This window comes from Phocoena phocoena, chromosome 1 (genome assembly GCF_963924675.1).
Source record: "Phocoena phocoena chromosome 1, mPhoPho1.1, whole genome shotgun sequence".
Classification (NCBI taxonomy): Eukaryota; Metazoa; Chordata; class Mammalia; order Artiodactyla; family Phocoenidae; genus Phocoena; species Phocoena phocoena.
Window position 1 is genome coordinate 98,387,741 of NC_089219.1, and position 23,706 is coordinate 98,411,446.

General features: G+C 45.0%; 1 protein-coding gene and 1 pseudogene across 1 annotated transcript; one reads left to right on the plus strand and one right to left on the minus strand.

Annotated features, from left to right (window-relative positions):
• Positions 1–712: 712 nt before the first annotated feature.
• OVGP1 (oviductal glycoprotein 1) lies at positions 713–11,956 on the minus strand. The gene is given in 13 exon segments (XM_065882432.1): positions 713–813; positions 816–965; positions 968–1,417; positions 2,405–2,540; positions 3,800–3,916; positions 5,542–5,727; positions 5,828–5,936; positions 7,225–7,349; positions 7,834–7,999; positions 9,673–9,729; positions 10,698–10,902; positions 11,323–11,352; positions 11,932–11,956. Coding segments are annotated over 13 exon segments (1,857 nt in total).
• A 9,985-nt stretch (positions 11,957–21,941) lies between these two features.
• Positions 21,942–22,465, plus strand: LOC136135638 (NEDD8-conjugating enzyme UBE2F pseudogene; annotated as a pseudogene).
• Positions 22,466–23,706: the final 1,241 nt, after the last annotated feature.

Below are 23,706 nucleotides of genomic sequence, written 5' to 3' on the forward strand. Positions count from 1 at the left end.
CACTAGCATCACTGTTTCCCAGAAGAGGGGGGCTAGAAATTGGTCCTGTGTCTATATTGACTATGAGGGTCAATCATGCCCAGGAAAATACTCTGTAGGTGGACTGCAGTGTGTAGTATAGGAACTGGTGTTTCTGGAGGAGACCTAGAAGTTTGCAGGTAACACAAAAAATAATGATTTTGTCTTCCCCTCCACCACTTCTTATGGAGAGAATAGGTGGGGGTGTTCTTTCAGAGACAACTAAGACTTTACAAAGTAGGGAATATAATTGGAAGGCACAACACCCTCCTCCTTCTCTCAACCCCCTTGGGGAGTATGGAAAACTTCTCTAGAGGAGATTCTGGCTCTGACCAACAGTGAAGTCAGCAGTTGTTCATGGCAGAGAGGGAAGCACATAATGGACACTGGAATCCACATCAGCATGGGCTAGACACAAACTCCCTCTTTCCAAAAATAACAGGAGAGGAAAGTGACCTTGAAAGGGAGAAGCTGATAACTGGCTAGCACAGGTCATTTCAAGAAAAGAACTTCAGAGAACTCAAATGAATTCTTATGCTTCCAGTTTATTCAACAGAAGAGAGATTAACTCAGTGTGGCCTGGGGCCTGCTTTGCCCCAAGAATGGTTTATCAATGGCTGGGCACAGGCAGCTTTGGTCAGGGGACCTAGAAGAAAAGGCAAGGACTTTCCCCAGTTTCTGCCAACAATAGATCTTAGGATCCTCGGTCCACAGCAGAGTTTTCTGGATTTTCCTTCTTTAGAGAGAGAGGACTCACTGGAAGGGTTACTGAGTCATCAGAGGAATGATTCCATCAGTGGGAACAAAGGGCTTGTCAAAAGCAAGAGGAGTGTGTCCTGGGCGCGAGATGACTGGACCAGAGAGCAGCATCCAGTTTTCAGCTTCTGTGTGAAGACCAAAGTAACCCACCAGGGGTTCAGGGTCCACCTCAGAAGTCAAATTCTCTTCTCGAGAGTCTCAGTCTGCCCAGCAGGGGTGACTGTCGTCTTTCCTGAGGGGATGGTCATATTCTCAGGGGCTTCAGCCTTCCTTCTTGGGGGCATGATTTTCTCTCCAGTCTGAAGACGCATAGGAGCCACAGTTATCCCTCCAGGGGTCACAGCCTGGCCCACAGGGGTCATGGTCTCCTCTCCAGGGGTTTCCGTCTTCCATTCTGCAGCTAGGGGGTGTTTTCCAAAGGACAGAGTTTCCCTTGTAGGGGTCACAAGCCCACCTCTGGGGACTGTGGTCATAGTTTCAGACTTTCTGTGGGTCTCGGTGGCCACAGCCTCCCCTCCTGGGGGCAAGATCCCCAAATCAGTGGTCAAATCCTTGATCACAGTCAGCCTTTCTGGGCCAATTCTTGAAGAATTCACAGCAGTTGAGAGCCAAAATTTTGGTGGAGGAGTTGAGCTGAACTCTACAGGAAATCATCAGAAAAGGTTGAGATTCCTACCCCTTCCTTCCCATCCTATTACTGGCAGGACTAGACCCACTCCAGGGCTGAAGTACCTGCTCCCAAACCAGAATTGGAGGATTTCCTAATGCACCCACTTGAGGACATAGACAAAAATCTCAACACATGGAAGCCCTACTCCCCTACCTCATCATGTTAACATGATCCCAGGGACCCATGGGCACTCAGTGGGTCTGTTACATTTCCAGTGAGTAACCCCAAGGATGAGTCTGCCAGTTCTCTATGCTTAAGCCCTTGATTTGACCTTTGCACCTTGAGTAAGACCTTGCCCCCAAAGCCTATTTCTTACTTGTGGAATCCTCAAGGAGAACCCTTTTGTGTCCCCCCGTCCTGGGAGGCACCAGGAACAAGGCTGAGGGCCAGGAAGCTGCTCTAGACAGCATGCTGTAAAGAATTGGGTTGGAGTCCCATTTCCACCCCTGACTGGCTGTATTATCTTTCTGAGCCCTAGTCTCCTCACAAAATGAGGGTTATAGACCACCTCCAAGATTGTTGCAGCTCTAGCATGCCAGGTTCCATCTCCTAACTGCCAAGGCAGTCTCTACTATCAAAGAGATATCAAAAAGAAACCTAATTTCCTTTTCTGGCTCTTGTTCCATGAAAACAGAAAAAAGAAATAGAGAAATAAACTAACATATATTGTGTTCACTATGAGCCAGCATGTTTTCATTCCATATCTCATTTAGTTTGTATAATGTCCTGAGTGTAAGGATTACTCCCATTTTGTAGATGGGGAAAACAAAGCTCACAGAGGTCAAATAGAGCATGCATTCAAACCAAGATTAGAAAGCAGACTAGCGTGGCATCAAAGTTTATTCTCCTCTTTCAGTGTCACGTTGCCTTACCAAAGCCTTTAGATCTAACAGAAAGCACGCACCAGTAGCTGGCTGTGCAACAGCCAACCCCAGTTTCCAGGTCATAGCTACTCACCAGCCTTCACCAGGAGATTATTCAATGTGTAGACAAGGGGGAAAGGGCCAGTTCCACAGAAAGTGCCCCTGACGTCATCCAGGTCCAATGTCCACACCATGGCCCCCCCAAAATGCTCTCTCATTATGAAAAACGCCTGTAAAAGCAGTAGTCAGTCAACCCACTGTACTAGGTACAATGGCAAGAACAGATGGGCTCTCAGAAGGCAATATGGCAGGATGGCTAGGCATGCAGTCTCTATCCGAATCTAGCCTCTACTGCTTATGAGCTATGGGATCCTGAGAAAAGTTACATAAAGCTATGTGTCTTAGTTGCCTCATGTGTAAAAAAAAAAGTGGATAATAACATTTCCAACATTTTTAGGACCCAAAGAACTCCTACATGCACATGTTACAACATGGATGGAATTGGAAGACATTATGGTAAGTGAAATAAGCCAGTTACCAAGAGACAAATACTATGATTCCACTCATAGAAGTACTTAGAGTAGTTAAATTCATAGAGATGGAAGGTAGAGATGGGATTAGCAGGAGCTGCGTGAGGGAGGAATGGGCAGTTGTTTAATGGGTGTGGAGTTTCAGTTGGGAAGACTGAAAGAATTACTTGAATTACTTCAAAACTTTCTTTGGGAAGAAAGTTCTGAGATGGATAAGGGTGATAGTTACACAACAATGTGAATGTACTTAATGCTACTGAACTGTAACAAAATGGGTAAAATGGTGACTTTTATGTTGTATATAATTTGCCACGATTTGAAAAACAATTTTTAAATTCCTACATGTAAAATATTTGGAGCAATGCTTTGCACATAGTAAATGTTCATAAATGTTAAATGCTGTCTGGCTCCCCAGCCTGCTAATCACCACTATCATCATATTAAATGATAGATATTGCTTTATTTTTTAAAAATCACATCAACATACCTTATACCGTAGTGATGCTAGAAAGGAGGAGTAGAGCAGATAATATTGTACCTTTTACACATATAAGAAAATAAAGGCTTTTATCCATGATTTTTTAAACTTCAGATATAACTAAAAGGAGGATGTTTAGCCTTGAATCCAGGTTTTATTATTACTTTATGAGTGTTTTCCGTAAGGCTGATGGAAAAGATACAATCTGTCACATCCAAACAGCTCCAAGGCCAAATCACATCCAAACAGCTCCAAGGCTCCTTCTGGGCTTTACTTCTCCCAAATGTAAAATAAGCATGAACCCCATAATTGTCAAGTTTGAAACTGAAGATTCTGAGACTTTTTTCTACTTACAGGCTAACAAGTTAACCTGCCAGTTTTATAGGTACACACACACATACACTCACACACTGTACAGACAAAGGCCTCACGGAAGCAGAGGGAAACTCTATGCTGGAGCAAGAAAGGAACAAGGTCTCACCTTGTAACTGAAGCTGACGGCATCATCATAGCCAACCCACTCCTCCCCCTTGTAGGCATATGGGACATACTGATCATCAATCCAGCGCCTCTTCGCTCTCCAGATGAAGGAGCAAATCTGCCAAGAAGATCACCAGGTCAGTTCTGTGAAGTGCCATGGAGGGAAGCGCCAGCAAGGATAAAGAACCCAAGAATCCCTCACTAGGGAGTGAGAAGAAGGTAGACCAAAGAGGGGGTGGGGAAGCCACTCACAAAGGACCTTCTCTCTATTCTTCAAAATTCCTACTACTGCACATTCCTTCCTCTGACATCCATGCTGGATAAACAGAGAGAGAACCAAGGAGTGGCTGACATCCTTAAGTAACCAAACCAGGGTCTGGTAAATAATGTCAATACCAAACTACTACAGTAACAGACTTGACTCTGGACCAAACCTGTATCTTTTACAAAGAATTTTCATGAACAAGTATCTCCTCTGTTCATTAAAACCAACATAAACTGCCCCATCTAGGTAGTTATCAAACTAACTTTCGAATCTATAATAAATATAAAGGTCTCGAAGGTAGGGAGAACTAGGTTATTACAATCAAAGAAGCATTGAGTGTGGACTGGGTACCCATCCCTGAGCTGGAGACCATAGACTGCAAAGACGTAGATGTGTTCTGCAGAAGTTAATGTGTAAGGTTTGTTTTTGTTTTTGTTTTTTTAATTAAAAGTTTAGTCTACCAAAATTTCTTTGACCCATAATGTCCTTCAAGAACACTCCTTCAACTATGTTATCACTCATAACCATGCTTCATTGGACTAGCAGGAAAACATCTCCAGGCAGCCAGCACAGAATAGAGATTGGAGAGACACCAGCACCTCCACTACTACATCAGGTAAAGACACAGCTCACCCCCTGGCGCCCCTACACACCTGTGTCTATGTGCCTGCTGTTCTCTGCCTAGGAGGTCACTCCTATCTTGTCATTCTTGCCCATCAGGACTCTACCTGTGCTGCAAAGATCTGCTCAAAATCCACCTGTGCCATAAGACCTTCCCAGGTAATATAGCCACCCACTCGGTGCCCCTTACTGTCTTCTCTTTTGTTTCACATCCCTTGGGTCCATGTCTCTTTCCTTCAGTCAACAGTAGGCTTTGCTGAGATGGGGATTAGGGAGTGGAATTGGGGTAGAGGAGAGAGAATCTGTGATGGGAGATGCCTTGAATTACTTCAAAATTATCTAGTAGTGGGAGGGAGCAATTCAGGGAGCAGGGAAGAAACAAGATTGGCCATGAGTGGTTATTGATTGAAGCTGGGTGAGGGGTATCTGGAAATCAGGGAGAGTGAGAGGACATTATACTATTCTTTTACCTTAGCAAATGTTTGAAGTTTTATATATATATATATATATATGTATGTATATATATATATATATATATATATTGCAAATATTAATTATGTTTAGGCCATATATTAAGTCAGGATTGACTTCAATATCTTTTAAGATTCTTCTAAGGGGTAAAATATCTGTCCCGCTCCATTCAAACTCCACCTAGTCCCTCACCCCTAACAAAGGACTCAAATAACTTCCCTACAGAAACAGAGAATATCCCAGAGAGTGGGTTTCCCTTGCCCCAGTAAACCACCTCCTTGTCCTGTCTCTAGCCCTCACTCTTGCCTTTCTCCCTGTCCTTGCTCTTGCCCTGGGCTGGGGTGTGAGAGCCCTAACTAATAGACAGAGCTCCCCATTCCTGTCACCTCATAATAAGCCAAGAAGCCAGCTTGCTTGGTGTACTTCCCTGGAGATGCCGGTCCCACAGCTTCTGCCCACAACTCATTCTTAGAGGCTTTGAGGAGGCGAAAAGTACGTCCATAGGTGGGGAGCCCCATAAGGAGCTTCTCAGGTGCTGCCCCAAGCTTTCGCCAGTAGTTCATGGCATATGCCTGCAGGCAGGAAGAACACAAACCCCTCCTTCTTACCAGGAGCCAATGGCCTGACTCAGGGACAGATTTCTGGGCCACATGAGAGCTTTCTCTTTCTTACCGAAGATTTAGGGTCCTTGGGCACAGAGAACAGCGGGCTATTGTGTCCTGTGAACTTTTCCCAGCTTCCATGTAAGTCATAAGACAAGACGCTGATGAAATCCAGTAGTCTGTAAGGGGCAGGAAGAGGAGATATGAAGATAGTGCTAGCTAGATTTTCAAGTCCGATCATCACAGTGATGACTAGCTAACTAGCTGTAAATTGGGCACCCAACTTCCCTGCCATTTCTGCCTGTGGGGATGGCCCAAGCTGTGCCATCCACTTGAGAGGCTGCCCCTGGAACACACAGCTGGTTAGGGACAGCAATGCATCAGGACCTATGCCATGCTGAGAGTAACCAAGGGAGTGAGCAGGGGTCAGAACAGAAAACAAAGGCATTCAGGCTGATACAAGTGCAACAGAGGTCTGCATAAATCGTCATGTGTAAGCAGTTCTGACCCACAGCATGAAAAAGCTTCTGTCCTTCTACCATTATAGGAACCATTGAAACCTATCTCTTCCAGAAAGCTTTCCAAATGACAAAATATAATTGAGCCTTACCAGGTCACAGGTGTCCAGGTTAACAGGGATTATCTAATTTAATTTTAATCTGTCCAATGCCCTAAGTAATACAATTGTCTCCATTTTAAAATGAAGAAATTGAAACTCAGACCGTTATCTAATTTGTCTAAGGTGACCCAGCTAGGTGAAGGTGGTCTCACTCAACCCTGCCTGGCTGTAAGACCAACACTAGCCAATTGTACCCCACTATGTCTCTCATCTTTCCTGCCACCATGGAACCACTCTCCTTAAGTGTAATCACATGCAAAAATTGCGTGTGATTTCTTGTGTTCTGCATCTGACTCAGTTATCACATCTGTAAATACCCGATTCTTGAGCTTTGAGAAAATTAGTCCAGAGCTGTCCAGAAAGTTAGGAGCTCTCTTTGCCTGATTTTGTAACTTTTGCATGAAGACCTGTACTCTGAAAACTGGTCCTGACTGGGCATTCGTATTTTTGTTTCAGTGGCAGTAGTTGCTAATTAATCCATCTCTATGATACCAGCCATCTGGCACGCAGTGTATGTCTAAGGGGACTCTGGGACAGCAGAGGCCAGACTCCTGGATTCTTCTCCTAGAGACCCAGTGATAGGCGATACAGATCTCTACCCAAGAGGATGCTGTGGTGTGGACTGGTACTACATCACCTCCCTCTGATCTCCTAAGGAAAGCCCAGAATATAATGGGAAGACCCTTGTCCCCACCTATGCTCCTGATCAGCCCACCTCCCAAAGGTGCACTTACAGCAGGGCAGGAACTTGAAAAGTTCAAGGACAGTGCTTGGACACCTCTGGGGTTCTGAGCTTGAGATGTCTCCTTCCCTCCAATGTCCTGCCCACCAACGCAGCACCCACTCACCTTCCCAGGAGGCGCACATCATACGCTTTTTGGATGACACGGGGATCCCCAGAGACAGCAGCGGAGAGCAGCAGCCTTGGACGCATGGTGAGCTGCGCCTCCTTCCTGAAAGCAAGCAGGAGCTCCTGGGAAGAAAGAGAGGCAGACGCGAGAACCAGACAAAGCAGAGTCTGGGAAAACAAGACTCATCCAAGAAACCTTTATTTACGGAGACCCTTGAGCCAGGAGAGTCAGACACAGGCCCTGCCCACTGGCTCCTGAGAAAGGCGGACGTGAGCCAATGTGGTGAGTCATTGAACAGAAGGCTGGCAGCAGGCCCAGGAGCAGAGTTCAGACAGCCCACCTGAGCGAGTCCAGGAGCTGCACAGAGAAGGCACCACTCAGGCTGCAGGGCTGGGCCAAGGCCCGGATGGGACAGAGAGAAAGAGCCGCCATAGGGCCCTTGCTAGGCAGCTCTTTGTCCAACACCTGCAGGTGATGGCAGTAAACAAACTTCTGTTACCGCTGTCTTGCCCTTGTCCCCGGCCTTAGGCTTCCCCTGTGCCCTGAGCCCAGATATGATCAAAGTAGAATCATTTCTGGATTCGGGAGCTGCCAGGCTGGCCTTACTTCAAGTAAGAAGACAAAGGTCCAGCGGTCATGCCTGGGGCTGCCTCTGAGTCCAGGGTACAAGAAGAAGAGGTCCAGACCATCAAAGCCATGTGTCCTCAGGAGGGCTATCACTGAATTGACAAAACTCTGCCGGTTGGCGAATGTGGACAGCATCGTGGTGAACCTGCAGGGAGACCAGCGGTGAGGCCAGGAGTGTTTTCTGCACAACCTCAGCCTCCCTTACAAGACCCCTTGGTTCGCATCCCGTGGAGGGCACAGTGGATGTGACTGAGGAAAGGAAGGCAGGTCGTTGAAACTCTCAGAGCCTCTTAAAGCCCCTCCCAGCACAGGGCTCCAATACCCAGGAATGGGGACTTCAGGCTCCAGGGAGGATTTGCAAAACACAACTTCCCCTGCCAGATGGAAACAAGCACACAGCCTGGGGTGGAGAGAGCAGGCTCAGGCCAGCTTGGCCTCTGAAAACATGGTCCGCCCCTAGCCACGCACTGTCCCTCTGCTGTTTCCTCGTGGGTAACAGCTCAGTCCTGACACCCTGTCCTGGCACTGACTTTCTCTGCCTGAACAGATTAGCGGAGGGAACATGAGCCAAGGGCCGGCATTTCCAGAACGATCTCTGAGCTAACGTGGCACAGGAGGGCCATGCTCAGACTAGGAGTTCTGTACCCTTTGCTCTTTAGTTCTTTGGCTGTTTGATTGTTTTCTTTCTTTTTTCTTTTTCTAGTGCTTTCTCTTCCACAGTGAAGACACTATTGGAAAACTTGTAACTTATCGGAGTTGAACTTTAAGCAAGTCTTCATGTGTCGGGACTAGTCCTGAGTGCAATGATTAGAAAATTAACCAGATTCAGACTTAGGCAGGCCTAGTTCCATTATCTGGTTTCCACCCATAGCTGGGCCATCTCTCATGGTCACCTGTGTGAAATAGGGTAAGTTTCTTAAGCTCACGTTCCTGCTTTTCTCTGCAAATTTAGAATGTAAACAGCCACTTTGTAAGCCTCTCCCAAGTAACCATGAGATAATGCATGCAAAGCCCCTGGCCAGCGTTTGTACACAGCGAATGTTCAAGAAGTCGTGGCCCAGGGAGAGGCGAGGCCTGGAGTCGGGCAGAGCCGGTTCTCACCCAGCTCCCTGCACCTTCCCTGCATTGCTCCTGGGTTCTGTGCCAGGTGCTTCCTCACATCCCCCCACTCTCAGGCCTCCAGGTGTCCCTCTCCTAAAGCTCCCTCCTCTAAGGCAGGAAGGGAGGCAACTCTCTACCCTTGGCCTCAGCCATGAAAGAGGGGAATAGTTTCTTCAGAGAACAGGAAGGCAGTTTGTCACCTCCACACTGCCTAGTGGAGGGTAACGAAGAGTAGCCACCATGCACTGGACACAGACCATGTGCCCAGGTGCTCAGCTGCGCATCTGGTTTATATCACTTTCTTTCCTCCCATCCTTTCAGGTTGATACCACTGGCTCCATTTATAAAGCGAGGAAACCCAGGCCCTGGGAGGCTTGGGGTTTATCCATGTCCTAAACAAGACTCCTCCCCTCTCTGAGGCAAAAGCCCTGCCCCTTCTGAAGCATTGAGGGGACAACTGTGAGCACCCCATTTTCCCCTCATTTCCCCCCAGCCCCTTTCTCACCACCTCCTGGACCTGCCTTGTCTCCCCTCACTCACCATGGAGGAAAGGTCGGGGGACCCTGGACTCCAGGGCCAGGTCAGGACTCGGGGGAGTACTAGCGTGTCTCCCCACAGCCCAGCTGGCTCCCCAGTCTGTCCTCACCTCTGGCCTGCCTGCTCCTCCCCCATACCCTGCCTCCACCCCAGAGAGAAGACCTGACAGCACAGTCTCACCTCGATGTGCCGAAGTTCCACCCCCCGATGGACAGCAGTGTTTTCAGCTCCCTGTTCCTGTGATGCAGGACAGAGTCTGTGAGCTGGGTCCTCATTCATTCATTTGGTGACTGGGAAGTTGGGGGGATGGGAGGACAGGAACGGAAATGGGGAGACGGGTGGGGGAACCTAAGGAAGAAAAGAGCAGAGCCCAGCAGAACCCAAGAACGGAAGAAGAAAAAGAGGGAGAACAACTAGCCCACACAAAAGTCAGAACCCCCAGGCTGTCCAAAGGCCCCCAAACTCCCCGCTCCCATGACAGTCCCATAAAAAGGAAAAGAAGAAGCAGTCTAAAATTTCTCTTCACTCACTTTCTTAGTCAACAAACGTTTACTGAGCAATTATTATTTGCCACTGACTGTTTTAGGTGCTTGAGATACAGCAGTGAACAGAGGATAAGCTCCCTGCTCTCCTCTCCAGAGCCTGTAATCTGGTTACATGGATTTTCCCCACCCTTCTATAACCATGCATGCCGTGACAGACCACCCCCTGGCCAGGAGAGCCCAGGAGTCCTGGGGAGGGAGTACTGAGCACCAGCTCTCTGCCGGGCACTGACCCAGCCACTGGTGAACAAAGATATCACAGACATTGACCCTTCCCTTGGGGCCTCATTTGCAGGTGATAGACGGTAATAGAAACACTAGCATTTGTGAAGCATTTGTGATGCACAGCCCTCTCTGAAGTGCTTGAACAGCATTAACACATAGAATCCTCAACGCGGGGCTTGAAGGGCGAGTTGGGGGATGCCAGGCAGAGAAGAGAGAGGAGGGCGTTCCAAGCAGGGGCCACAGCAGCCACGAAGGCAAGGAGGCAAGGACGAGCTCAGAGTGCTGGTCAGTGGGGAGCTCCCAAGGCAGGGAAGCTCCGGAGCGCCCTGGACAGGAGGCTAGGACACAAGAATCAGAGGAAAGTTGACGACTCACAGGAGAAAGGGATTAACTCACTTCCATTTGTAAAATACAACCCCACATCCAAAGTTAACACACCTCTCCTTGAGCTTGTTGAACTCTGGGTAGAGGATTTTCTCATCCTGGGGATTCTTAGGAACAATCTGATTGTTGTTCATTGAGGCAAAGGCAAATACCAGGTGGGTGCAGAGAAAGGGGTCCAGGTCCCGGGGCAGGATCGAAGCAGGGCTGGGCCGACTAAAGGCCCAGTTGGTGAAATAACACACCAGTTTGTGGGCAGCACCTGGCAGGGGAGAGCAGGCATTTGTTGGCAGAAACCAAGGTGGGGATGGAGCTCAGCTTCCACAGAGCAGCGTGGACACAGCTCAAGAGGCAAGGCCACAGTAACACATCCCCACTCACACCCCAAAGCTACACTGAAGGCAGGTCCCTCCCTCACTGCTGGGGTCCCCGGGGGTGGCGGGGCGGAGGGGGGGGGAGAATGCCTTGTGAAACCCTGGTCAGAATGGATCCTGGAGTCTGGATCCTGGCACAAGGAGTGAGCCAAAGAGCAGGTGACTGAAAATCCTCTGCTGAACTGCATTGGGTCAGCGATCCCTGACAGGGAGCCAGCGCAGGGCGGGGCTGCAGGAGCGCTAGACATGGAGCACTTCTCAGGTGGACACTCTCCCTGGCTCTGGAGAGGACCACACAGGGTCCTTACCATTGTGGTGTTTCAGCGCAAGAACCAGCCCTGCAGGACACAAAGGAGGAATCACACGCAGATTCACAGGCACACCCGGAGTGACACACCCCAGCACACCCTCCAGTTCTGAGTACACCCACCCACTCAAGCAAATGGAGACACACACACCCTTCCCTCTTTCCTCTTCTCCGCACTGAGCAGGTGAAGCCAGATCTATCTCATCTCCTTTCCACTTCAGTAAACACCATACATATACACACATGCTTTGCACAAGGACAACCATGACATTTAGAAGTCCCAGCAAAAGCTCTAGGTCAATGGTTCTCAACCCTGGATGCTAATTTAAAAGTAGTGATATCCTGGCTCCTCCCCCAGAGATTCTGAATGAACTGGTCTGAGGTGGAAGCCAGGCATAAAAATGTTTAATGTGCAGCCAGGGCACCACCACTGCTCTGATCTCTCCTCCCTGGGCCCCTCTGGCCCTTCACTGTGTCCTGTCCCACCTCTACCTAATCCAGGGCCCCGAGTCGCAGGATGCTTCCCAGGAACCAGCGAGACAATGAGCTTATGAAGCCTGGCCCCTCCTGAACGAAGAGACATTGTGGGGCTGGGACCCACCACACTCACCAACCCAAAGCAACAGCTTCCCCATCTCCGTGGTCTGAGAGCTGCAGGTCTAGACCTCGAGCCCCTTTATATGCACTTCCCCAGGTATGACCCTGGGACAACACTGGGATAGCCCAGCTAAAACACACAAAACCAGGAATAGTGATTAACGGGCAGCTGCCCCAGAGTCACAGTGACCCCAGCATCTCCCGTCCTCCCGCCCAGCAGAGCTATAGCTCTCAGGTCCAACAAAGCAACAACTCCCTCTGACACTGGCACGGAGTGGGTGTCCACCATGGGCCCTGGCGAGGGCAGGGCAGTGCTCAGCCCTCTTCCTGGAATTCAGCCCCATGTGGACTGAGTATGAGGAAGAAACACTGAAGGGCAGCAGTAATTCTATTGTTATAAGATTAGTGGTTAGAAAAGCCGTGTAATGTAAAGTTTAAAAGGCCCAGGAACATATGTATATGTATAACTGATTCACTTTGTTATAAAGCAGAAACTAACACACCATTGTAAAGTAATTATACTGCAATAAAGATGTTAACAAACAAACAAAAAAGGCCCGGCTATGGACTCAGGCAGGCCAAAGTTTGAATCCCAGTGTCAAAAATTAGAAGTTTTATCATCTTGGGCAGTTATTTAGCTCTTTGAGCTTCAGTTTCCACACCTGTAAAACGGAGATAACACTTGAATTTACCTCATAGGGTTTTATATGAATAAAGAGAGAACGTGTGAAAAACTGTTAGTTCAGTGCTTTGCCTATAGTGAGGGCTCAGTGAATGGTGGTAGTTATTAGGGATGGCACAGAAGTTTCCTCCCAGAGCAGGGTTCTCAAACTCAAATGCTGACAGGCAGGTAATGTAAATTGGTGAAGTGGACCCAAGAGAATAGTTTACTTTCCACTTGATTAGAATAACGGTTCAAGCCCAGTGATACACTTCAACTTCTCTTATCAGGAGACAACAGAGATTGGTATGGATAGGGACAGAACTCTGAGTAGCCACTAATTTCTGCCTTGCAGAGAAACAGAACCAATCTTTTGGAGGATTCTTCAATTTCCCAAGAGAAGACAGAAATCGGAATTTTTGTTTGAGTTAACAATGTTTGAGCCAGTATATGAGCCAATGGTGACACTGTCATGAGAGGTGTCATGAACTTAAGGAATATAATGAACCCAATTTTGGACACCTGGGAGCCAATTTTTTAAAAATATAACAATAATATGAAGGATAAATAACATAGATCTATACTCCAGTGTTTTCATGATCTACCAGTTTTCTTTTCTGCTATCGAGGCTCTCAGATCATGAGTAGGTCCCATATTTCAGGGTGTGAACCTCAATCAGGGGGGACCAGAAACTGGATGTTCTCAGTGTATCCACTAAGTTCATCCTCTTGGAGACTCACACAGCTCACCTAATCCACGCGCCACTGAGGTGCTAACCAGATGTCAATATAATAAATGACACTGACAAATAACAATGGCTAGTGGTTGAACTCACTTCATTTCCAATACGAAGAAACTAGGAAAGTTTAACTTGTATCAGCAGGTTGCTTGGATATCATGGAATAAGAACAATAAGTTGGTATAGAATGTTTAGGGCAAGGATATTTCACTGAAACTTGAGAAAGCCAGAGAATACCCCACCCAACAGAGGCTGTGTCTCCATTTGTTCAGCCCTCTTTGCCTTCCTTTATGTATTCAATGAATATTCATTGAGCACGGGCCAGGCCCTGATAGCCACCCTATGTTTGTGGTGATGAAGACATAGTTTCTGCTCAAGAAGCTTCTCGTTTTGTGAACACATGGATCACACTCCTCAGAGCCAGTGTGTGTCCCTCTCTTATATCTCTTGGATGAGTGCAGAGTAAAGCACATGAGTTTTGTTTCCAAACAACCTTGAGAACCAATTCCCCGCTCTGTACTATCATTAGGTCTCACCTGCACGTTCAATGCCACCCTCCATACCTTCAGCTAATATTAATCAGAATCAGGAGATACTTAAGCCTCATAAATGCAGTGCTGGATTAGATTTGGCAACATCTCGCACCATTGGTAGATTACCCCTGGTGCGGTTTCTAACTCTAGTGACCAAGCTCTTACTTGTTTCCCAATTCCCAGCCCATGTGCCTTAGGTCTTGTTTCTGGGTCTCTGCTTTGATTTCTCTTCCTGGTTTATAACTGTAGGCACCACAGTTGGCTCCTAGGGCCTGGGTCCTGACTCATTCTTGCCAGGCTCCTGGGGCCTTACTGCCTGTCTTTTAAGACCACCCTGATGTGAATGTCTGCTTCTCTCTGCTTCTAAGCCTCCCTTCACCCCACCTCCTGCTCCCCAGATACCACATCACTGAGATTTCCCACGAGGTTTGTGCCCTTCCACCCAGACTCCTGCCAGGGGCACTAGCTGTTCATGCTGTACCCATCACAGGGCCAGATCTGCCTGCCAACTGAACCTCCTTCACCTGCACCTGGCTCAGTGTTCTGGGCTCCTAGTCTGCTGCAGTGGGCAAGGCTGGATCCCAGACCTCCCTCTTCCATACAGTCAAAAGTGACTAATGATGCTGAGAAGAATGGCAAGATATAACAATGGATGCCCAGGAGTGACGTCTGCTTCATTCAGGGATGACTGTGCCAAAGAATTGGCAACTAAGCCTCTGTGTGTAGGAGATGATGAACAGTGAAATGCTGAGTGAGGGTCAGGTTGAAAGTCACTGTGCCATGTCGCACTGCTCGCTCCCAATCCTCCTCCTTGGGTTCCCGCTGTCAATAGTACAACCGTTGCTTTGTATTTTCTCACACCCACCCAGATGCTTGGAAAACACTCCTTCCCAATGCTCAGCCTGTTCTCACGAAATGAGAAAAGGCACGTACAATAACCTTTAGCTGGCTTGCTGAAGAAATCCCCACCGCAGCACAACCTCTTCCACATTCTACACACTCAACTAGATGAAGGCAAGATCACAGACGTGAAGGGCTATGGGTTTAACAAAGCATTTGACCAAACTTTTCATGATTCTCATGTGGAAGAACTGGAGATGTATGACTCGAACAAAAGCAATTGGTTGAATAACATAAGAACAAAAAGAGTGTTGACTCCAGATCAGTGTAAACTTGAAATAGCTTTACCACATCTCTGAAATGAAGGAGATAGACTAGAGCATTGTTTCCCAATATTTAATATAAAAGATGATTTTTGGTTGTACATTAGGATTTTTTAATTTTAATATTTATGAGGTTTTTTTTTTTTTTTTTTTGCAGTACACGGGCCACTCACTGCTGTGGCCTCTCCCGTTGCGGAGCACAGGCTACGACGCACAGGCTCAGCGGCCATGGCTCACGGGCCCAGCCGCTCCGCGGCATGTGAGATCCTCCCAGACCGGGTCACGAACCCGTGTCCCCTGCATCGGCAGGTGGACTCTCCACCACTGCGCCACCAGGGAAGCCCCTATGTGTTTATTTTAATGTGTGTTATAAAATGTAATTATCCAAAAACGCCATTATTTCTTAGATATTATTTAAGTGTAAAACTTGAGGCAATTTGAAAAAGAATATTTTAATAAAGCAGTAAAGGTAACACTATTTATTCAATCTCCTTAGAAGTCATTTTGAGAACATCACAATCCTATAACCCAGCAAGTTCACTTTTAGAAATCTGCCATGCAGACATATCTGCCCAAGTACACAAAGAAAGTATGTTCACTGCAGGTTTATTTGTAACAACAAAAGACAAACAAAACAAAAGGGAAACCCCAACTGACTAAATAACCATTATTTGGAGACATATAAATATGTTGCTACACATCCATGCAGTGGCCTCTTTCTTTACTTTTTAAGCCAGTTGTTCTCAATTGGGCAATAATTTGCTCCCCATGGGACACTTGGCAAAGTCTGGAGACATTTTTGGTTGTCACGATGGAGGCAGGGGTGCTACTAGTACCTAGTGGGTAGAAGCTGAGGATGATGCTAAACACCCTACAGAGCACAAGACAGCCTCCCACAGCAAAGAATAATCCAGTACTGATAATTAATAATCCCAAGGGTGAAAAAAAACCCAGTTAAAGCAGAGTTGCTTTCATTGTTGTTCTTGTTCTTTTAATTTCATCACAAACCAGAGATCAGGTATCTACTTACCCCTTATTACCCTAAATTTAAAATTAAATAACTATTTCATCTATTGTGAGCTCTTTTAGTCAGGATACGTGACTGATTTATCTTTGTAGCTCCAGAACCAGCAATTAAATGGTCTGCCTTTGGCATGAATGAGCTAAGGAAAAGCACAGCCAAGGAGCATACTCTGGATTAGAAAGAGGCAACTGGCATTGGGTCCAGTTATAGAAGCAGGGATTGTAACAGCTATATTTTATATTACTTGTTTTTATCTTCCCATTTCCCTCCTGTTACTTTATATGAGGGCACTGTTGATGGCTAATTGTTTAGGTTTAAAGTGAAAGTATGAACAAATGAACATCATCCCATGATGATAAATAGCTGATGGAACTTTGGGCATCTCTTGTGTTGAGGTCACATTTGACCTGCATTTCAGACAAGAGAGGACAGTAGGGGGCAAACAGGCTGGACCACAACAGATATTTTCCAATTGTCCCTCTATCTCCCCATCCTTCTCCACCTTGCTCTCTGCCCCTGCAAGTCAGTCTGTTTGGACTACATCCAATAGCTCAGTGGGCTCTGCCTAACAGAAGAGTAGAGGGAGGAAGGAGAGTGAGGTCAGGGTGTTTATTCCCCTAAGGATCACTCCCTGTGAGGTCACATCAAGATGACCATAACCCTCCTTCGAGGTTCACTGCTCCTTTCAAGGAAGACTGCGCGACCTGACTATCTCTTCTTCCAGTTTCAGGTAACCTCTCCCTGTAACAGCTCCACTCTTCTAGCCTTGGCTTCCTATACTAGCTCTATGATTCCCCTACACCACTCCCAAAACTCTGTAGTTAGTCTCTTTGTAAATAAACCCTCCTCACATTATCTTAATTTGAGTATACCACCTGTTTTCCTTAGGACCCCGACTGACAGACCATATAATCTTGGATCATGTTGCTTAATCTTTATGAGACTGTTTTCCCACCTATAACATTAAAATATTAATAATTATGTTTCAGAAAAGACAACCTACTGAATGGGAGAGAGATTTGCAAGTGATATGTCCGACCAGGGAGTAAATCCAAAAATATACAAAAAATTCAGCCAATTCAAAAAACAAACAAATCAATTTAAAAAAATGGGTGAAGACCTCAATAGACATTTTTCCAAAGAAGATATACAGATGGCCAACAGGCACGTGAAAAGATGCTCAACATTGCTAATCATCAGGGAAACGCAAATCAAAACCACAATGAGATAACACCTCACACCTGTCAGAATGGCTATCACCAAAAATACAACAATAATAAATGTTGGAAAAAAATAAATAAAATAAAATAAATGTTGGCAAGGATATGGAGAAAATGGAACCCTAGTACACTTTTGGTGGGAATGTAAATTAGTACAGCCACCATGAAAAACAGTGTGGAGGTTGTTCACAAAATTAAAAATAGAACTATCATACGATCCAACAATTCCACTCCTGGGTATGTATCTAAAGAAAATGAAAACACTAATTTGACAAAAATACATGCACCCCAATGTTCATAGCAGCATTATTTACAATAGCCATGATTTGGAAGCAACCTAAGTGTCCATCAACTGAGGAATGAATAAGGAAGATGCGGTGTATATGTACAATGGAATGTTACTCTGCCATCACACAAAAATGAAATGTTGCCACCTGCAACAACATGGATGGACCTGGAGGGTATTATGCTTAGTGAAGTGAGATAAGGAAAGACTAATACTGTATGTTTTCACTTACATGTGGAATCTAAAAACAAACAAAAAATGAATGAATATAACAAAAGTAGTAATAATTACCTTTCAGAGTATCCAGATGATTAAAAGTATTACTTTAAATAGTGTTTAGAAGGTAAATACTCAAAAATATAATGCACTGTTAACTATTTGTTAGGTGCAACAGAAAACTCAACTAGAAGCAATTTAATCAAAATGAAAACTTATTAACTCACATTAAAAGAAATCCAGAAGAGGTGGCTTAATCCTCACTGCTTACTCCAGGTACTCAGCACAACCACCCAGGACCCAAGTTCTTGATGTGTTTCTTCTCTAAAGGACATGGCCACCTGTACCTGAACAAAATCAAAGTCCTGTTGGTAAATGTGGAGGAAGGAGAGAGAATAGTCATTCGACAGCCAACTGCGCAGGCTACACTGTTATTGAAGTATACAGTAATGATCAGCTGCCCAACCTTTGGTGACACATGAGAGTGGATGGGGCCCAGAAAGACTCTTGGGGAAGGGGGCAGGGGTGGAGTCAGCAGAGCGGGGTCAGAACAAGACAGAAAATACCCTTCATAGAAATCAACGAAGAGGGGCTGTTATTCCTGATGACAGCGATGACCTTGCAGGAAGATTCCCGTAACTCTGACAACAGCTTCTATTCGCTTCCAACCTCACGGAACATGCAGCATTTTCCCCACTGGACCAAGACAGTAATTGTCAGGGTGGTGAGGCTGCAAACAACAGACACCAGCTCTGGCTAAATCAATCAAAACAGGAATTCAAAGGAAAGCCTGTAAGGCAACTTAGAATCAATGGGCGTGTTGTAGAATCAGTCTGTTGTTTTTAATTGAGGTACAATTGATTTATAATATTAGTTTCAGGTGTACAACACAGTGATTCATTATTTTTATAAACTCCATTTAAAGTTATTACAAAAGAATGGCTATATGTCTCTGTGCTGTACAATATACCCCTGTTGATTATTTATTTTATACATAGTATTTTGTGTCTGTTAATCCCTTACCCCTATCTCACCTCTCCCTCCCTTCCTCCTCTGCACTGGTAACCACTAGTTTGTTCTTTGTATCTGCAAGTCTGTTTCTGTTTTGTTATATACATTCGTTTTATTTTTTAGATTCCATATATAAGTGATAACACAGAGTATTTATTTTTATCTGATTTATTTCACTAAGCATAATACTCTCTAGGTCCATCCACATTGTTGTAAATGGTAGAATTTCATTTTATGGCTCAATAATATTCCATTGTATGTACGTACATCACATCTTCTTTACCCATCATCTGTTGATGGACACTTAAGTTGCTTCTCCATACCTTGGCTATTGTAAATAATGCTGCTATGATCATTAGGGTGCAAGATTCTTCTCAAATTAGTGTTTTTGTTTTCTTCGGATACATACCCAGGAGTGGAATTGCTGGATCATATGGTACTTTTATTTTTAGTTTTTTTGAGAAACCTGCATGCTGTTTTCCATAGTGGCTCCATCAATTCACAATCTCACACTGACAGTGTACTAGGGTTCCCTTTCCTCCACACCCTCACCAACATTTGTTATTTGTAGACTTTTTGGTGATAGCCATTCTAACAGGTGTGAGGTGGTATCTCATTGTGGTTTTGATTTGCATTTCTCTGATGATTAGTGATGTTGAGCAGTTTTTCACGTGTCTGTTGGCCATCTATATATCTTCTTTGTAAAAATGTCTATTCAGGCCTTCTGCCCATTTTTTAATTGGGTTCTTTGTTTGTAATAATGAATTATGAGAAAGAGAAATTAAGGAAACAATCCCATTTACAATCACATCAAAAATAAAAAAATATCTAGGAATAAACTTAACCCGGTATGTGAAAGACATATACTCTGAAAGCTATAAAACATTGATGAAGGAATTTGAAAATGATACAAAGAAATGGAAAGATATCCCATGTTCTTGGATTGGAAGAATTAACATTGTTAAAATGTCCATACTACCCAAAGCAATCTACAGATTTAATGCAATACCTATCGAAATACCAATGACATTTTTCACAGGACTAAAACAAGTAATCCTAAAATCTATATGGAACCACAAATGACCCCAAATTGCCAAAGCAACCTTGAGAAAAAAAGAACTGCGCTGGAGGTATCACACTTCCTTAATTCAGGTGTTCAGAACAATAATACCACAAAGCTTGAGTACAAAGCTATGTTCATCAAATCAGTATGGTATTGGCACAAAAATCAGACACATAAATCAATGGAACAGGATAGAGACCCCAGAAATAAACCCACACACTTATTGTCAATTAATCTATGACAAAGGAGGCAAGAATATACAATGGAGAAAAGACAGTCCCTTCAATAAGTGGTGCTGGGAAAACTGGACAGCTACATGTAAAAGAATGAAATCACAACATTCTCTAACACCATATACAAAAATAAGCTCAAAATGGATTAAAGACCTATATGTGAGCCTTGAAACCATAAAACTCCTAGAAGAGAACACAGGCAGAACACACTTTGACATAAATAACAATATATTTTTAGATCTGTCTCTTAAGGCAAAATAATGAAAAGCAAAATTAAACAAAGGGGACCTAATCAAACTAAAAAGCTTTTGCACAGCAAAGGAAACCATCAACAAAATGAAAGGACATCTTACTGAATGGAAGAAAATACTTGCAAATGATATGACCTATAAGGAGTCAATCTCCAAAATTTATAAACAGCTCATACAACTCAGTATCAAGAACCAGTCTTAAAACACAGTCAGGATCCAAGAAAGACTATTTATAAAATAAAAAAAAAGACTGCCGGGGTCCTGCCATGGAAAGTCTGGTTAGAAAGTTCCACTGGTGGGACTGGTGCTGTCGCCACTGGGCTGTCACTCGTCATTGCCAGATACCCATTCTTTGAATCTTTGCTGAACTGCCTCCAGATTTAAGTCCTACATGGGAGTAGCCAAATGGCCAAGCCTAGTTCAGCTGCCTACACCCTGGTGGCTTAGGTCAAAGAAAAAAACAAAACAAAACCTAGGCCTCTTTAAGCTTCCATAGTCTCCCCTCCAAAGCACATCAGTGGAATCCATTTCAAAAGCGCATCCAACACATTACTTCGCTGTTTGAGATCTTCAGCATGGCTCACAGCACCCACCATCCAGTGGCAACCAACCTCATCTCCTTTTATCCTGCACCCCCACCTCCATATTTAGCCCTAGCTGCAGTGACCTCCTTCTCTAGAAAGCTCTAAGCTCCTTCCACAGCAGGACTCTCACACTGCCACTTCCATCAGGAATTCTGCCCCAGCCCCAAGCATCAGCCAACTCACATCCAACCTTTAGGACTCAATCCAAATGTCACTTCACCAGGGAAGATTTGCCACTTCTTCATGTCTGGCTATCATCCTTCTGTTTAGCAATCTTTGTTTCTTTTGGCTAGCACTAAAACATTATTTCCTTCCTGTCTCTCTCTCTAGACTAAGCTGCCGAAGTGTGGACTGACCATGTCCGTCTTGCTCACTACCACACACGATGCCCAAAAGCTTCTGATACACCACAGCTGCTCACTCTTGAATGTCTGGTGACTTCCCTGCCTGGTTCCTGACCCATCTAGAATTCTCAGTAGATAAAGCCAATGCTTCTCAAACTTTAACATGCAGGAGTCACTGGGGAAGTTGTGAAAATATACTCTGATTTCGGAGGTCTGAACACACTGCCCTTCTAACAAGTTCTAGGTGATGCCAATGCTGCTGGCGCACAGACCACACTTTGAGGAGCAAGTCAACACCTTATGAAATCAAATGATAAGCCAGACACATAGCACAAACACTGTACGATTCCACTCACAGAGGTACCTAGAATAGTCAAATTCATAGACCTGAAAGTAGAATGGTGGTCGTCAAGATCTTGGAGGAGAGTTATTGTTCAATGAGTACAAAGTTTCAACTTGGGATGATGGATGGTGGCTGCACAATGTGAATGTACTTAATGCCAGTGAACCGTACACTTAAAATGGTTAAAATGGTAAATTTTATATTTTACCATAATGTTTTTTTTAAAAAACAACTTAAGAAAAACAAACAAGGCCCACGTTGGCCCTGCCAAGTACAGACTGCAACAGGGGCCCAGGAATGGTGTGGGGCACCCAGCCTGTGTCTCCAGGTGCCGAGGTCAAAGGTAGCATTAATGCTAACTCTGCCAGGCAAATTGACATTGGATAATGGTCAGGGGCCTGTACATCAGCCAGTTTCTATCCTAATCAGAGGGTTTCTGTGAGAGACAAGTTGCTTGTTAAAGATCTGGCAGAATTTGAAGCTGATATACTTACACATGTAAAGTACATTTTCTGATTCAAACAAGCTTCATTCCTTTCAGCTGAGATTCTAGATAAGGGTTACCATTGGAGTGGAAAATTTTAGTTTGAAGTTCCTAATGCTTATAACATGGTGCCTCCCGAAGTGAAATATACCAGAATCTGACAACCAACATCACAGTGACAATGAAATGTCTACATTCACTGAAGGAACTTGCACCCAGTAGCACTGGCTTTCCCACCAGAAAGTTGAAAGGATGGTGTTTGGGGGTGAAACCCTTTACTTACTGACCTTTTGAATTCTGACGATCTCTTATACATTGAAGAAGCAGATCATTTACAAGACAAGGAGTTTCCAGAATACGCTGAGGACTACATTAAACCTTACTCTAGATGATAAAAGATTTTACGATCAGTGACTGTATCTATAACTTAAAATGAGTTAACGCTTCCTGTCCTGATCTTTGCACCTCCTTCACTCCCTGGATTGCACTAGTCCTACGACCATGTAATGAAGATGAAAAACTCCACAACTGCCTGTTTTTGATGAAGAACTCAATAAGAAAATGTGTTTGGGGCTCAAAACTGGTCTGCTTCCTTTACTTTTCCAAAATCAAGCTATATAGACTGCTGATGCTCTTGAGAGATTTTAATTACATCAAAATAGAGCCTAGAGCTTCCTCACCCTTTTTCCAAACAAAATCAGTTCCCTGCACAAGTGATTCTAAATTTCAGCGTGACCCAGAGATTGGCAGTAAGAAAGTTGCTACGAATGGTGATTTGATATGAATTCTTTCAGCTTCTTTCACATATGCTGGCTCTTTTTAGGTGCCCTAAAACTTCCCTAGGATGCATACAAAAATTTGATGTATGCCTTACTGAAAGAAATGCTTATGTAAGTATAGTTTGGAACAAACCTTTTTTTTTTCTATTCTTTTAGTTTGTAGATACAGTTAAGTCAAACAACTACAGAAATACAAAGAATATAAAAGCACATTGCTCATACTGTCCAAATGCAACAAGAAATCTGCATTTTACGAATCAGAGCCCTTTACTTTTGGGTCTAGATGTGGCGAGAGTTTTGGAGCCCTCTGTAACTGAGTGATTAAAAAATAAACTACAGAGGGCTTCCCTGGTGGCGCAGTGGTTGAGAGTCCGCCTACCAATGCGGGGGACACGGGCTCATGCCCCGGTCCGGGAAGATCCCACATGCTGCGGAGCGACTAGGCCCGTGAGCCATGGGAGCCTGTGCTCCGCAACGGGAGAGGCCACAACAGTGAGAGGCCCGCATACCGCAAAAAAAATAAATAAATAAACTAGAGACCCTCCCACACCCACCCTCCCAATCTCCTGCCCTTTCTATAATGCTGCCCAGAGGAAACATGGCTGGGAGTCTGGAGCAGTCAGAGCTTGGGTGATTTTGCTGCCTCAATGCGACTGTGGATCAGCAGTTAATGCCTATAGAGCTGGTAATTGACCAGCCTCCTACCGTCCTGTAGGGCAGGACAGATCTTGGAGAACCAGCCTGACGTCTGGAGCTACCTGAAACAGTACTTGAGCCAACCTCAGTGTTTGTTGTTCTGAGCACCAGAAATCAGAGGTGGAATATAGTCGGTCAGGTTAGTGGACTTCCCAGTA